The sequence below is a fragment of the Takifugu rubripes genome, chromosome 8 (genome assembly GCF_901000725.2).
Source record: "Takifugu rubripes chromosome 8, fTakRub1.2, whole genome shotgun sequence".
In the NCBI taxonomy this organism is placed as follows: Eukaryota; Metazoa; Chordata; class Actinopteri; order Tetraodontiformes; family Tetraodontidae; genus Takifugu; species Takifugu rubripes.
In genome coordinates this window covers 7,512,904-7,528,758 of record NC_042292.1, presented here as the reverse complement: position 1 = coordinate 7,528,758, position 15,855 = coordinate 7,512,904, and the positions used below count along the sequence as shown (strand labels likewise).

Sequence of the window (15,855 nt, the reverse complement as noted above, 5' to 3'; positions counted from 1 at the left end):
GCGCTCAGAGAAGCAGTTTGCACCCCAGACAGCCCCGAGCGCTCATTATCGCTCCTCTCCGTCAGCCTGTCGCTCTGAAGTCCACCCCTCCTCCTCCCTCACCCGTAGCCCACCTCCATCTCCGTCCTCTCCCCTGGCAGCATGAAGAAGACATCAGGATATTGAGGTTCAGCTTCCAGGCTCTCAGCCAAAAAAGACAGTGCATACGGCAGACATATGGCCACGCATTCAAAATCTTATCTTTATTTAACCAGACCCATCAATCAAATGCACATTTCCTCTTCGGCGCCGGTGGACAGGCAGAAGCTACATAGGAGGACAGGTGCTGGAGGAAAATTAGTATGTTTTTGTTTTCCGGATCCGTAAAGGTTATCACAAGAGCCCACCGCAGCAATGCAAACTGGCGGAAAATGCGTCGTATTCGTGTAAAGGTTGTGCTCAAACACATCAGGGCATGCGGACAGCAGATTACACCAAATGAAGGAAAATGAAGCAAAGCAGTCAAGGTCCCTCAGTTCCAGGACACTAATGGATCCATGGGCAGATCCTGGAGTGTTTTTCCTGCAAACAGTTGCTATATTTAATGCAAATCAACCTATTTTACATCTTTATGGTATCATTTCCAAATGATTAATGTTTCAAATAGCTGAAAGAGATCCAAATGCATAAGCTGCCTGAAAACCCTTAAAAATACTCTTGGTTGGTTAAAAACAACACCTTTTTCATCCCCTCGCAGCCTTAAAATTGCTAAATTTAAATAGGGATGAAGCACGGCCGATACCAAGGCCCTTGTTTAATGTATAGGGACGCGTAATGGTTCGCAATCCCAGCCATGGACACTCAGGGCACAAACAACCTGATGTTGAGCAGTACTTGTTGCCAGAAGATGGCATTGCAACAGTGTGACACCATGGCCAATCATAGCGCCACCTCCTGTTTAGAAAAACATCTCTGCTCCCATCACGACAACTTCGCCAGTTTGGGCGTTGCGGAACGCAAAACTGGAAAATTGAAGGCACAAGAGGTGGTATGAAGAGTAGTTTGCTTTTGGCTTTCGACCCATCTCATCTTTTGTCATCTGTACGATCAGCTTTGATCTCTGATCCTTGTTTATTTAAAAGGTGACAAGACAATTTCATAAAACACAATTTCACAAGGTTAAAAAAAAGTCAGAATTTAAGGCTGGTTTTCATCTGCAGTCCCCTGCCATGATGTTAAAAGCACTAAAATATGCTGTTGAACTTTTTGCAGATGCTATTATGGATGGCTCATTTTTAACCAGCCTCATTTAGAAAAACTACACATTTAAACCAATAACAGATGAGTGAAGAACCAAAGCAAGTTTTTGCTGTGCTTATGTTTTGAGCTCTGCCTCTATGTGATGGACAATAAATATTTGAATTTTGAAAACCTCGTATCCAAAAAGCATGTCAGCAGTGAAGAATGTGCATTATACTTTTTTTGAGAAAAGGAATTTAATCATATTAAAGGAATTTAATTAGAGTTAGTGGTGATTGACGTTAAACCGGTCATTCAGTTTAGGACAAAAATTGTCAAACATTGACCAAAAAGGCTTTAGAATAATTGTTTGTTATTCAAAAGTACACAGGTGCATGGAGTAAATAAACAACTTATTGAAATACACGTATTGCTCCCTCCTGTGATTGTTATCAGTTTATTTAAACTCAGTAATTGGTGATGGTTCCTGATCCTGTTGAACTTAGTTCATTTAATTAGTAGTAACTTGCTAAAACACCTCGGGGTGGAACACAAGATTTCTTACATATATAAATACATATATCGAAGGTCTCGGTGAGCGAGTCGTCGTTCTCTGTCTGAAATTAGCGGTATCGAACATGCCTATGTTTAAAGAATATGTGATTGTTCACTGAGCACCAGCGCTGTCACTGCTGGTTAGTTAGAAACTAGCATCACTAAGTTGAGCAATCAGTACGCTTTCACGCACAATTACTTTGATTTATCCTTTTAGCTCCACAAATCCATTTAATTTGAGTACTGCTTCGCTCCATAAACAGTCATGGCAGGAAAGGCTGTTCATTTTCTGAAGTGCTGCATTGGCCTGATCATCTGGATGTGAGAAATTAGCTCCATGGCTGGAATATTGTGGGTTTGGTTCCAATCAAACACCTTTTTGATGTTAGACATTAAATAACCGATTGTTAAAGTTTGACCACGTGCTGATTGTTTCAAATGGGATTTTCATCATCTGAAGGTTTTATAGGACCGCGTCACATGTTCACGAGAGACTTTGAACTACTCACCTGCAATTTTTGGTCGAGGTCTGAAAACCATGAAAGCTAACGTCCCATTAAGAACGAATGTTATGACAGTTTAACCCCGCCAATGTCAGCTAACCATATTAGCATTCCCACGCGGGCGAAGGCTGCGAGTTGGAATAGAAATGGGCTGGTTCAGTGAGCAGAGGGAATCGGGGTCCCATTTGTCTTCCTGTTTAAATACACTGGTTAACTCCTGCCAACAGGGAGGCCATTCAGCAAAAGGCCAAGGGCATCTGTCATGTGTTCAGCACATTGATGTTGTCCCCTTCCATCTTACCCCTCAACTATTTTCCCTCCATCATTTCCCTTCCTGACGCTCATCGCAGCTTTTCCCGTCAGCCCTGCTATTCCTCCATTTCCTGTCTTCCTCTGCCCCGCTCCTCTTTTGATGAAAAGGGGGGGAATATGCAGGGAACTGACATGATTAGCAGCCTCATATCCGCATGATGGATGGCGCCTGCTACATTATTAATATAGTAAAAGCACCAACTGCCAGGTAAGAGCAATGTCAGCATCCACAATATAACGCTGCGTGCCTGTAGATAATGACCAGCACTTTTTTTATAATCCATGATCCGTATGGGATGGACTAGTTGGCTGTAGGTCTCCACTGAGACTCAGCTTTCAGTTTCCAGAATTATGGGAAGAAATCAGCAGCAAAGCATCTCTGCAACCCAAACAGTTAATTTTTTAACATACATGAAATCATTTCGACTCCTCCTGCGAGCTGCCGCTGGTGCCGGATCAGAGTGGCGGACATGCTGGAGCCCCCAGTGGTCAGCAGACGTGCTCGGAACATGTGATCCCATTATCTGATAATAAGAAGAGAACGCCAGCTCATTGGTTGTTAGCGAGCTCCTGAGTTGGGGCCCCTCTGTGTTCAACGAGCAGGTTTCTTCCAAGCCGTTTCAAAAACACACGCTAATTTGCTCCCTCCGCCTGTCTCGCCAAAGACAAAAAAAATAAAAACTAAAAGCTGGAGCCGCTTCTGGCTGAGACTCGTCCAGAGCGCCACATAAAAAATGCATTAAAAAAACAGGAATTATCTCTTAAATATTTCACACTTCAGTCAGGCGTGCAGAGATCGGTCAGGACGCAGCCCCTGTTGTTTTTCTTCTTCTGATGTCATCTGACCAAACTCTCTCTCTCTCTCTCTCTCACACACACACACACACCACACACACACACACACACAGCTGTTGATGTCAGCCTTAGAGGCCCTGCCACCCTCGCACCACATTCTGTTCCTGCGGTGAACACAGATACAGGATTATGGGGCGAAGTCAGGTGGCGAATGAAGGTCTGAGATGGAATAAAACAGGGCAGGTGTGTGAAATGCAATAGATGAGGGGGGTGTTGGTGGGATGGGGGCGAGTTAAATGGATAAATGTCAGCGGGAGCTTTATCTTCCGCCCAAAAAATGCCATGAGTAAATCGCATAGCGGGGGTCCTCAGCCAGCCTTCCCCTCACACTGTAATGAGATTACAGACCTCTGTGCATGTGTGCGTGTGTGTGTGTGTGTGTGTGTGTGTGTGTGTGTAGGTGGGTGAGGATGTGTGCGTGCGTGTGTGTGTGTGTGTGTGTGACAAAATACAATTGAGCCGACACGAATGTGCACCATTCCGATGACTTACTGTACAAGAGTTGGAGGGAGTAAACGGGGGCTCCCACCACCAAGCAGGTCCTGCAGCTACACACACGCATTTATACAATCTTGGTGAGGACTCTAACAGGCATAATCCATTCCCAGCCACTCACTCTAACACCCCCCCCCCCCCCCCCCACAACCATTCCAAACACTAACCCTGACCAATTCTTGACCTTCTAGCAGACCTTTAAAGTTGACCCACAAACACCCTCAATTTACTAGTAAAAGGTGTATTCTGGAAAACTTCACAGGTGAACCAAACTTGATATACTGTATCTGCCATCTGCATAGTGCTCTTAAATAAATACTTGTACACATGTTTATAACAGAACCTGGTAGAGTGATAAGAATGCTTCTCCTCTGTGACTTAATTCACTCCTACATGTCTGCAAACGCACATGTATCTTACATTCGCCTTCGGACTTTATGAAGCCAGTGTGAGGCTGAAGAATAGAGACAATATTTCATTATGATCTGAACGCGGTGGTGAGATTATAACAGTTTTAATATTGATAAGTTGATTATAAACTCGTGGTGAGTCGTCATATTTCCAGCCTCTGTTCATGTTCATGTTATTATCATTAAACATTCATGCGAAGGAACAATATAACAACCAATAAATCCGCTTCCAAGCTGCCGCTTTCGCCTGATGTTTACTCCGCGGCTTCTCCTCGCAGACTAGCCTTTTAGACCTTTTCCCAAATCTAATATACCCATCCATAAATAGCTCACCTATGGAGCCCATATTTGGCACGCGTGACGCGGCGCCGGAGCCAATCGCGCCCTCTGACGGCGCCTGACCCCGCCTCTTCACGCTCCACCGGCGCGCAAATGGCTCCTTCGCCGCCCATTCGCCTTTAATGGTCAAACTGGGGGAGTTGATTGACAAAACCAAACGACGCCCCTCCGTTTACCGAGCCACTCCCCCCTTCTCCGGCTCTCCTATCAGTTTGGCAACACGGATACGCATGGAGCCTCCATCACCTCCAGTCTCTTTTACGCACCGAGTCTGATGATGCGCGCAGGTACGGGGACTCTGACCGCCACGTTTTCTGCCGCCACAGCGAGCGTCTGATCTCCCGACACGGACTACTATGAAATAAGTGGATGTAGAGGTCTGACACAGCCATAAGAGGAGGCACTATTTCACGTGGATCGTCCTTGTTCTCCATCACCGAGCGTCAGTATGGATGTGTTGGCGAACCACAGTATCTTTCAGGAACTTCAGCTCGTCCACGACACCGGCTACTTCTCCGCCATGCCTTCGCTGGAGGAGAACTGGCAGCAGGTAAGCGTTTCAGTGCCACGCCGCAGACGGCGTGCGCGCTTATCTCACGTCGTTTGAATTCCGCGTGGTGCGCTCCAAATGCAGGTGTCAACTTTATTTATTTTGTCCAGAAGTGCGTGTGCAATTTAGGGGAGAAATGGGCACCTTAGTGCTTTTTATCACCCACATCCGCAATTTGCCAGAGTGGATGGGATGGAGACGGCGTGTAATAAAGCTGTCAAATGCGATCTGCAAAGATGAAGAGCTGGATCTCATCATAGGGACTGAATTTAGTCTTGAATAATACATCTGCATCCCTCAGATTGCTGAGTTGCGACCCCCCGCATCGAGAGAAGTCCCCTCTCTTATTCATAATAGATTTCCGAACATGTCTGCCTTTGTACCGTCTTTAAGTGCGGCGGGGAGGAAAAAAGGAAAATAATAACTGTCATATGCATGTTCCCTCACACCCTGGCTCCCCTCCACACACTTCTTCTGTACATGTATAGTGGGGGAATATGGAGAAATAAGCGTGGGTCCACCTGACCACATGGTGCTGCACGGGGCGCACTTTCCACAACCACTACACGGCAGGACGGCGAAGTAGTACTTTTTATTTAAATCCCTCCTGCTTTTGCACTTTTACCTGTCGATATTGGTAATTACCTGTCAAGGCGGATGCCCCGAACACACGGTTCCATATTTTAATGGAATCTTTTCAGCCGCAGCCTCCTGCAAACCATGAAAAACACATCAGCGACACCTGCGCGATGTTTCTGAGCCTGGGGGGAATTTTTCTTTTCTTTTTAAAAAAAAAATCATTGCCTGGAAATTTGATGCCGGTATTGTTGATGCAAGAGGAGCTTCAGCCCCCCTCCTCCCCCTCCACCACACACACACACACACACACACACACACACACACACACACACACACACACGCATCTCTGCTCTGTGCGCAAGATGGGAGGAGGGAGACAGAGGGAGGGGGAGGAGGAGGGAGAGAGAGAGAGAGAGGGAGAGAAACCGGTGCGTGACCGTGAATCCATTCGTTGTGGCCAAGCAGCCTAATTGGCATCCTACTGTTAGCCACCGACGCATCTTTTCATAACAAGTCTCCAACTCCCTGCCTCCGCTGTCAGGGAGATTTTTAAATTGCATGGGCCTATGTACCATATGCAGTGTGTGCGTGCGCATGTGTGTGTTTTCACCCACGGCCTGTATCAAAATCAATACCTAATGCAAATGGAGGAGAGAGAGGGTGGGGGGGGGGGGGAGAGAGGCAGGGGGGCTGCCTGTGTGGGCAAACAGGCTGGAGAAGCTCTTATCTGTGGCCACTGGAAATGTCAGGTTTCTTTGACTGTCTTCACTTCAGCGTCCATTTTGGGATGAATTTTGCCAAACTGAACAGCCGCAGTCTGTCTACATCGCAGCAGATCTGACGGTGACATTTTAACCGGTGATTTTTGGAGATTCTGACTGTTGGGGGATCAGATGCTAAATGTCATAGGTCGCTTTCTATTGATAGCATCTCCAGAGCCGTTTCCACCATCTGCCCAATCTAATCACAGGGGAACCTCCGGAGGGTCTGCGGGACATCGTCAGGTGTGTCCTCACTGACCGGACGCTCTGCCCTTTGTGTCCAGCGGGGGCAGCGTTGCACTGACCACTCGGAGTTTTTCGGATTAAAGCAACTTTATTTTCCAGGCAAACCGACTTGACGGCAATGTTTCCTCCATTAAGTCTTCCCGACAAAAACCCGTCACTAAAGCAGGCGCTCACATTCCTACTCGGCTAGAAGAACGTAGCGAAGCATAACTCAGGTCAGATTGCAAATGAGCCCCGAGTGGCATCCAGATTTACTCCAGCTGACCACATGTCATCATGTGGCACCCATGAGCTGCACATTTGAAATTTTTAGCCTATAACTTAGTTTGAGATGGCACTTTTTCCCCCATTTTTTTCCACAAAAGCATCCATTAGAACAGAGCTGTGACTCTCCTCCAGCAATCCCCTCGGTATCCCAGGCGCTATTTGGGATGTGATGGCTTTATGGGCTCCGCTTGTGAGATAGGAGGCCATTGTTGTGACGGGCCCTAAATGGCTCCCTGAGATGCAGTGGCGAGCGCGATGACTGCGTCCCCTGTCTAGGCATGAATCAGCTGGTTATGGGGGGACAGGGAGCCGAAGAAGACAAAACCTGTTTTGGTTCTTCTCGTTTGAGGCTGCTGTTTGTTTCATTGTTGAACCCGATTGTGTCAAACTAAATGGTGCTGTCTGGCGTCCAAATCCCTCCACAGTCGCTCGTTCAGACTTGGAACTAGTAGCGGGCCCGCTGGCTCCGGTACAAGCAGAACTGGTTGTTACTTGTGTGCAGAAATCCAGGTCCTCCCAAAGTGAATTCTGCGCCCGTTAAATTAGCATTTTCCCACCCACAGAAGTCGCTTGTTTGGCACCAGATCGCAGCGCTGGATGCTGTAAACGGGCTTATTTTTACCCTCAGAACACAAACACCTGGGTTGAATTTCAGCCTGAGGGGAGTTTTCGACGATGATGTGACCTCATCCTCAGCCCTTACGTAACAGGACACCGCAAATGGGCCTGACATTGACCCCAGGATGCACTTCGTACCCGGCATCATATATATCATCCCACAGGGGTCTGACGCACAGGCGCACATATATACGTGCCCGATGCCCAGTCAGGCGGAATGTCTGCACTCTGCATTCGTTACGGCCTCCCATATGTGCACACGCTGCACGTCTCTTTCTAAATATGGAGGGAGTAGCAGGGCGCTACACCGCGACCTCCATATGCACAAATGCATCCACTTCCATCTCTCCACTTGCAGCCTGCCGCCGTGCCCATCTCCCACGCTGCAGTGGCGGGACCTCCGAGAGGTGCAGGAAGTTGCAGAGTGTGCACATTCTTCTTGCCGCGAGGTTTCATATTTCACAGTCCGGTGGGCCTGAACCCCCCCCCCCCCCAGGAGTAACGTACACATGCAGAAAAACAGGCAGAGATGGACAGACAGGGATGAGCCGAAGAGGCAGAGGGAAACTGAGTGGCCCGAGTCGGCTTCACTCTGTCCGGTTGGTTGTCAGAGCTGTAAAATCTCCTGGTCGGGTTTCAAGGAAAACCTAAGAGGATGGTGGAGATCGTGGGATCATTCAGCTGTAGGCGGATGTGCGGAAATTCTGGATCTGATTCTTTTCATCTAAAAGAGCCTTTGGGCCTTAGCTGCCGTCTCTGCACGTACCATGGCAACCTTGTGGTTGCCTGTGGTTACTAGAGAAGTTGCCCCTCGTGGATGAATCTGTCTCCATACGTTGCTGAACGCCGATGTGCACGTGGGTGCGTGCGTTATGCAATCCTCTGTGGGCCACAGCTGCTTTGTGACAGAGCACTACGCGGTGACGGGACGCTCATGTTGGATTTCACCTCCGTTTTCCTCCTATAGATCGAGTGCTTTGTGGCTCTCTGACGTCGGCGGGGCCGTTGTGTAACGGGCGCAGCCACCCCTCGCCGCCGCATGCCGCTCCGGCTGCCAGCCACCGCCGTCGCACCAGCGATCAGAATAAATGAGTTCAGACGACTGACTCATGTATTTGTTATCGGGGATGGAAGCCGTCATGGCCCACACCTCATATCTTCTCTGTGACCTTTTACTCACTGCTGCTTGATGTCATTTTATGCAAATGAAAATTAAATTAGTCCTGTAATGGACACAGTTCAGCGTGGAGGGGAGGAGGGGAGGACCGCCCACCACAGGTCCGTGTTTATCTCAGAAGAGCTGCTCGTCAGCCCTCTTTCCTCAAACCTTAAAATCTGAGGGCAGGCGTGATGTTGTGGTGTGGCCACATCACTGCAACGTTACAGCCTAGTTTCCTAGTCTTTACTGGCCTGGGGCGTGGAAGTCTGCAGATCAGCATCAGCTAGCTCTCTTTCCCATTTTCCCAGTGTGAGGGTTACCTCTCAGCACACAATGGACAATGGGAAAGTTTCCTTTTCCAGAGCTGCTCTTAATTTCCAGACAGTATTCCTGTGAGAGCACGCTGATGCTGCTCAGATGTTGAATATGAAATTGATTTCTCCCAGCGTCACCCAGCTTGGCGCTAACCCGATACTAGCGAGCAGATCTTAAAAGATGGATGCCGAGTGGAATGGATTGGACGCGGCCTGGCCCGCAGAGTGAGGCGTGAAAGAAAGCTTTTGTACACGGATGCACAATGCGTGGTCTCTGCTGGACACTTTTAAGTGTTTCCAGCCGCAAGAAAAAACCAGACGGGGGAGGGGATTCACCTGGAATAGACAGGGCTTTTGAGGGGTCTGGGTGGGGCTGGGGTTTGTGTACGTTGTGTAATGAGATGTGCGAGCGACCCCTTGACCCACTAACATCCATTTTATCATAAGAGCACCCAGTGAACTCTGCCACCTCTGTCTCATCACTCAGGAAGCGCAGAGGCGATTTCCAGCAATAGGCGCCTGCTAGCGCGTTATGGGCGTTGATGAAAAGGCTGGATGTGCTGATGAAAGAGACGGCGGCGGAGGAAACGTTCATTTGTCTGATGCTCTGGTGACTGGCCTGTCAGGAGATAGAGGGAGAGGGGTGGAGGGGGAGAGAGCGGCGAACAAGCACATCTTTATGTATGGCTTCCCGTCTGCGGCACGCTCCGCCAACCCAGGTTTGATTAACAGCGGGAAAAAGAGTCAGTCATTTTTTTCCCCGGCTCACGCCGGCACACATGGCCCGGTAATGACTTTCACATCATTTGAGGTGAAATCGGGAAGCTGTTACAGCACCTTACAGTGATCCGACATGCTTTGCTGCTGCCATCCGGCTCGGCAACCGGGAGGGGAGGAAGTGATAGGGAGATGAGGGTTCTTGTTTTATGCTCTGGAAACGCCGGTTTCTCCCTCCGTTACTTCACCCCACGGCTCGCTGTCGCTGTTTCGCTTTGACAAACTCCGAGGAGGTGAAGTCACAGCTGCCGTGTTTGATTCGCCCTGCTCCATCCCCCATTTGAAGTCAGCCACACTGTCTCTCTCGCTCTCTCTTTTTTTCCCCAAGTTCAACTCGGGAAAGTTAGATGACACACACACACGCTTGGTACAATGCTGAAGAAACATCCCTTCCAAAGAAGCACCGGCGCAGGTGGGACAGCCGCCGAAAACTGTACCTTTGCAAACGCCCCCCAACCAGATCCGACTCGATATAAATGCTATATTTAGATAGACGTTGAAATGAAATCTGTTCAAATGAGGCTGCTCTTCTTCACAGGGTTGAATTGCTTCAATCAAACGCCATTTCAACAAACAGGGCCGGTATCACATGACGAGCACTTCCATTCATTAACGTATGAGGCATCGCGTGATGTTAGCTTAGCATACACAGTATGGGTAGAGACTATTGTGCAGCTGTATGTGAAGGTAAACAAACCCATTTGCATCCATTGTTGCTGAGAGTTCTGGGGACCTCTGAGGTAACAGAAGGATCTGTGTGCGTCTACAGGAGGACTCTTCCTTTCAATGTGGAGACCAGACGTCCTCCTCTGCCCTGGACATCTCCTCTTTTTGAAACCTTAAAATGTGTCTGGGTGGAATTTCAAAATCGTCTGGGATTTTTATTCTGCTTAAGACTCAACCATGTTTACAACAAATTTGCATGGCTTTTCTCTGTGTCGTTCACAAAGTAGCCATGCCCGCCCTCCCTCCTCTACTGAAGGGTCCTCTTTTCCCAAACTCAAACCTGGTCACCCTACATTAGCTACGGGCTAAAGCCAGTTACACACCTGTGTTTGAGGGTCGTTAACAGGTGAGCATTACCTCAACGTGCGTGATAATGTTGCCGGGTATGAAAGGGGGATTCTCCTCGTAAGGACTCTCTCATATCCCATTTGATTTTAGTGTTGTTTTTAAAATCCAAAATGACTTCAATACAAAGGAGCAGTAAGTCTCCTTTATGTCTGCCCACTCAGACACTGTGACTTTAATCTTCCAGGCTCTTTACAATGTAAATCCACTGGCATGAATAATGGGTGCACATTTGCACCATGTCCAGGCATTTTGCAGCCACTCTGGCGAGCCTGACATCCCATCTTACTGCCTACCTGTTGCTAGGCAGCGCTGGCAAGCAGGAAGACAACGAGGCTTTGGCCTATTTGTTTGTTTAGCTGTCAGTCTGGGAGGCTAATCCCACCCAGAGGGACTCTTAGCCATCCAGAAACCAGAGATCCAGCCATGTGGACCAATTCTCTGTAAAGACCGAGCAGGAGAAAAGAGGAGGAAAAAACAGACGAAGGGCGGAGACAGACAAGGGCAATTTGCCCAGAGTAAACACCGTTGCTTGTTGTTGTCATCCAGAGCGGGCCCGAGCTTTCAGCCACAAGGACGCATCACACGATGAAACCGTGTGGATGTAACGCGGTCATCAGTGAAGATCACCACCGACTGACCCGTGCCGCCTCTTCGGCTTTGTGGAAAAGTGTAATTTTTTAAAAGTCTTTTTAAAACGTTGTTATCTTGGCTTCCATCCAGGTGTCACACAGTTCAGGGAGGACAGTGAGGAAGCTAGCGTGGCGCTGCTTTTAGCAGCATTATATAAGCGTCTTGTGTTTGCCAGCCTTCATACCCGTGCTTGGAATGTCCAACAGGCCGTACCACTGGTGTTTCACCACCTGCTACGGCTCACCGCTCTCACGCTGTCCTCCTGTGTGCCGTGTCAGGACCCTCTTCCTCCATCATCTTTCCCCCAGAGAGTCCTCGCTCTCCATTTCCTGGCATCGTCTGTGTATTTTTAGCTCTATTTCACAGCCCGTGCTTTTTTTCCCCTCACTTTCAATTTAATTACACTTTAGAAAGGCAGAAAAGTCCTAAAGGAAGGTTAGAAAAGCTAAATAAAACACATATTTATTTAGGAGTCAAGCATCACTTAAGCCGCTTAACTGGTCCACCAGCATGGCAGGAGACACCAGGTTCACTGGGATTGTGTTCATTAACTGGTTTTGAGTCAAATATTTACAGGAATTCATAGGTGCTAGCCCCCTCAGTAGCTCCCTCCCTCCCTCAGTCCTGCGTTTGCTTGCAACTGTAGCAACTGTGATGCTAATGTCTTCAGTATAAATCAGTATTCAGATTCTCTGCCGTATATGTCTCTAATGGATAAGTCTACATTGACCTCTGTCTATGGTCGGCAAACTGAGCCCCTCTGTACTGCAGACAGGCTCCGAAACCTTGGAATGGGAGTTAAACTACTTAACAACAAAAAAAAGCTTTTGTGTCAAATAAATAACGATTAGATTTTCCATTGCACAACAGCTAAAAGGGTTTACTTTGAGTAAATATTTCCACGACCTGGAGTAGGTCCTCTGGTGCAAAAGTTCTGTTGCTATGGAGATATGAGCGAAAACATTGAAGACAAAAACACCATCTGGTGGTTAAGTCTGATGTCAGGTCCGCATTTCTTATCATGTGCACGAATAAGTAAATGAGGTGCTTGTTCTCGCCGAAGCATTGCTACATTCTAGGAATAAGAAAAAAGTGACAGAACATCACATAATTAAATGGGTCTGTAGGCCTGAAAGGGGCCTTAGAAGGTCGTTGAAAGTCAAATTAAATGGGATACGTGTGCGGTTTTGCTGGTAAAAAGCTGCAGCCAGGACTCAGATGTGAGGCCCGACACATATTTTCAGCAGCTGATGCTAAATTCACTGGAAGATTAAACTGGATCTCAAATTACCCTAAAGACACTGGTATCTGCAACCAACTGGGTATGTCATGTAGTTTCCGTCACCACGAGCCCCCCACGGTGCCAAGTTGTCTGAATAAGATATGACTTGTATCCCTACAACCACTGCAATTCAGCTGGAATTGGGATTAGCTTGCGTGTCAGAGCCTGAAAGCCCGATTTCTCAGGATGAGGAATATTATTTTGACATGCAGCCTTGGAAAAAAATGGCTGTAGAAGTGTCAAAGCAGACAGACAGAAGGGATGGGGGAGGATATTCTGCACCCTGCTTAACTCGTGGAAAGGCCTGGGAAGTGCCCTTCTGTGATTTAATGAGACCTGTGGGGAGAGCCATTCATCAGTGTGACAGCACACCTCTGTTTCCCATTGTTCCACTCTGGTATGTGTGTGTTTTAGCCTTAATGACTGGCTCTGAGCTATGATTCGATGGATCTCCCGGCGCTATTTAAGATTTGCACTCCCGGTAGATATCTGGGTTTATGCTGATACGGTACAGTAGCAGGAGCGTGAGCGGGTCAGGGGGTGGAAGCTTTGTGATGATGAAGACGAGGCTTTGGGCAAAGATAATTGGCTGTTTTCAAATGAATCCGAGAGAAAACACAGGGGGGAAAAAATTGAGCTCCTGTGTTTTTTTTGTTTTTTTTGTCACGACGTTGATGCTTTCATCGCAAAACAAGGAGAGGATGCTAATATCACAGCGACCGCTTAAAAGGATTCACGCGGGGATCGTTGAGACATATAAACATTTTAAAAACCTCGCTTCAGATGTTTACACATTTTTAAACCGAGCTGCTGGTGTCACATAAATGTTTCACTACCCGATTCCCGCTCGTGTGTTTGTCAGCAGAAGGAACTTCATAACTTATGCCGAACCCTCAATTTGCCGGCTGGACGTCGCTCTCCGGTTTAGCGCCGCCGTATTTGTTGTGTCCCGTCTATTGCCCCAGATATTATTTCATTGTAAAATGATGCCAATTAGTAAAGCCGGTCGCCCAGTGGCTGTGGTCTGGCTCCTCCGTCGTTCCGGCGGGGAAAGTTATTTGGGTCGGCAGCTATTTTCAGCCCACGATGTTGCCAGGAATACTTCAGGGAGCAGCCACTGTTTTATAAGAGAGCACATCAATAATTTTCATTGGTGTACAAATGAGGCAGCGAGAGAGAGAGGGAGCGTCACACAGAGTTTACTGAGTTTATGTGTGTGCGCTCAGACGCTCCAGGAGCCTCAGAAAGGACGATTTTCCGAGAATATTCAGCGGAGCAGGTGGCGCGTACGTGCTCCAGCACCTGTTTTATGTTTCAAAACCTGCCACCGACTCCCATCGGCTTCAAATCCGCTACATTTATCTGCCGCCCCACCTTTGTAGGGAAAAAAAGGTCCTTGGATTCTGAACCCCGGCGTTCCAGCCTTGGCCCTGATTACACATGAACCCGGAGTGGTGTGGCAGTGGCAGCGACTCACACCCACAGGCGGAGGCGAGACGACACTTCCCGCTTCTCCCGCTTCCTTGGCTCACGTTGTCGAGATGAAATTGGGGTGAAAAGTCTTTGCACTGCGCTTATGCTTCCCGCTGAAGAGCCGGCCTGCTCCGCACAGAGGGGTGAACAGGTTCAGGCTGCCGCCATGCCCTCCTCCTCTAAAGCAACCCTCCCCCCTCCTCTCCAACCCCCGCTCGCTACACCATCTCTTGGTGGAGAGCCTACAGCAGGAGCGGCGGCTGAGAGATCTTTCAATATTTTAAGCAGCTTCTGCTAATCTTTGTCGCTCAGGTTTGTTTTGAAAGCATCACTTTGGGACTAACGACGGAAAAGACGGCGTCCCACCTTCCCGTTCCCAAAGGCTGTGGGTCCACGGGTGTACGGATGCAAGGGAAATCTCAATCTATTGATAATAAGCCATAGAAAACGCTTTGAAAACATAAACATGCCACAAAGCATCGCGCTAGGTATCAAACAAAAGCTGGATGGTGTGTTTTTTTAATTCGACATCCTCATTTCTGCTTTTAGAGCAACACTTAATGAGGTTACCAGGCAACAAGTGAATGATTAAACTGCAAGAATGATGTCTGCACTCTGCTGACTGTCAATATTTTCTGGGGTATTTAACTGGGATGCCCATGCTGGTCTGAATCTGCAGTTTCTCTAATCCACCTTTCCACCACTGTTGCTCGCGTAGGGCGCTAGCAGGAGACACAGCCCTCCGCCCTATAGTCCCTCGCTGCGTGACGCCTGCTCAGACCGGCAGAGTAAAACCAGCGACGGTTTCTTTACCGGGTAGCTGGAAAACACACCAGAATGAATCACTGACTCTCGGGTGCCGCAGTTGCACTTCACGGTTTGCAGACGTGATCGGGATACCGAGCGGCCCCTGGCAGACTGGCACTGTATGAGAAGGAAGCAAAGTTTTTCTGCTTCGCTGTTCTCTTCATCTCTTGCCTTTCCCTTCCTTTATTTTGTGCCCCCCCCCCACCCCTTCCTCTATCGCCACTCACCGCCCTTTTGTTTCGCCCTGCCTTTTCCAGCCAAGGCCCTATTCTCTTGCTCCGTCATTGTGTGCGGTAATGAAGATTAGCCAGGCTGCCACACACAATGGGGTCCCCACATCCGGAGTGCAGACTCCCCAAATCCTGCCACAAGCTGCTAACCCTGGCGCGAAACCGGGGTCCACGCACCACCCACAAACACGGCCAGCGTGCGCTCTGCACTGCCACACGTTGAAAGAGAGCGGCTGAAATGTCTCCTGATTAGATTAGGATGGTTTTGACAGCTGAGAGGAAGCGTTTGGCGACTCATACGCCGATAAACAGCAGCTCAACCAAATCCAGTTAAAGAGAGACAGAGTTCCCCTCCCTAGCGGATGCAACACGGCTCCAGTCTTTGGGATTATCCCCCACCC

General features: G+C 48.5%; 1 protein-coding gene across 2 annotated transcripts in view; it reads left to right on the top strand.

Annotated features, from left to right (window-relative positions):
* The first annotated feature begins 4,871 nt into the window (after positions 1-4,871).
* Positions 4,872-15,855, top strand: part of klf7a (Kruppel-like factor 7a) — a 30,235-nt gene continuing 19,251 nt past the window's right edge. For both annotated transcript variants that reach the window (XR_003889357.1, XM_003978317.3), the window contains exon 1: positions 4,872-5,237. Coding sequence is in view for 1 of the 2 variants with exons in the window: in XM_003978317.3 (XP_003978366.1) it covers positions 5,136-5,237 (102 nt within the window). In the remaining variant the exon portion in view is untranslated. The remainder of the gene's footprint in view (positions 5,238-15,855) is intronic.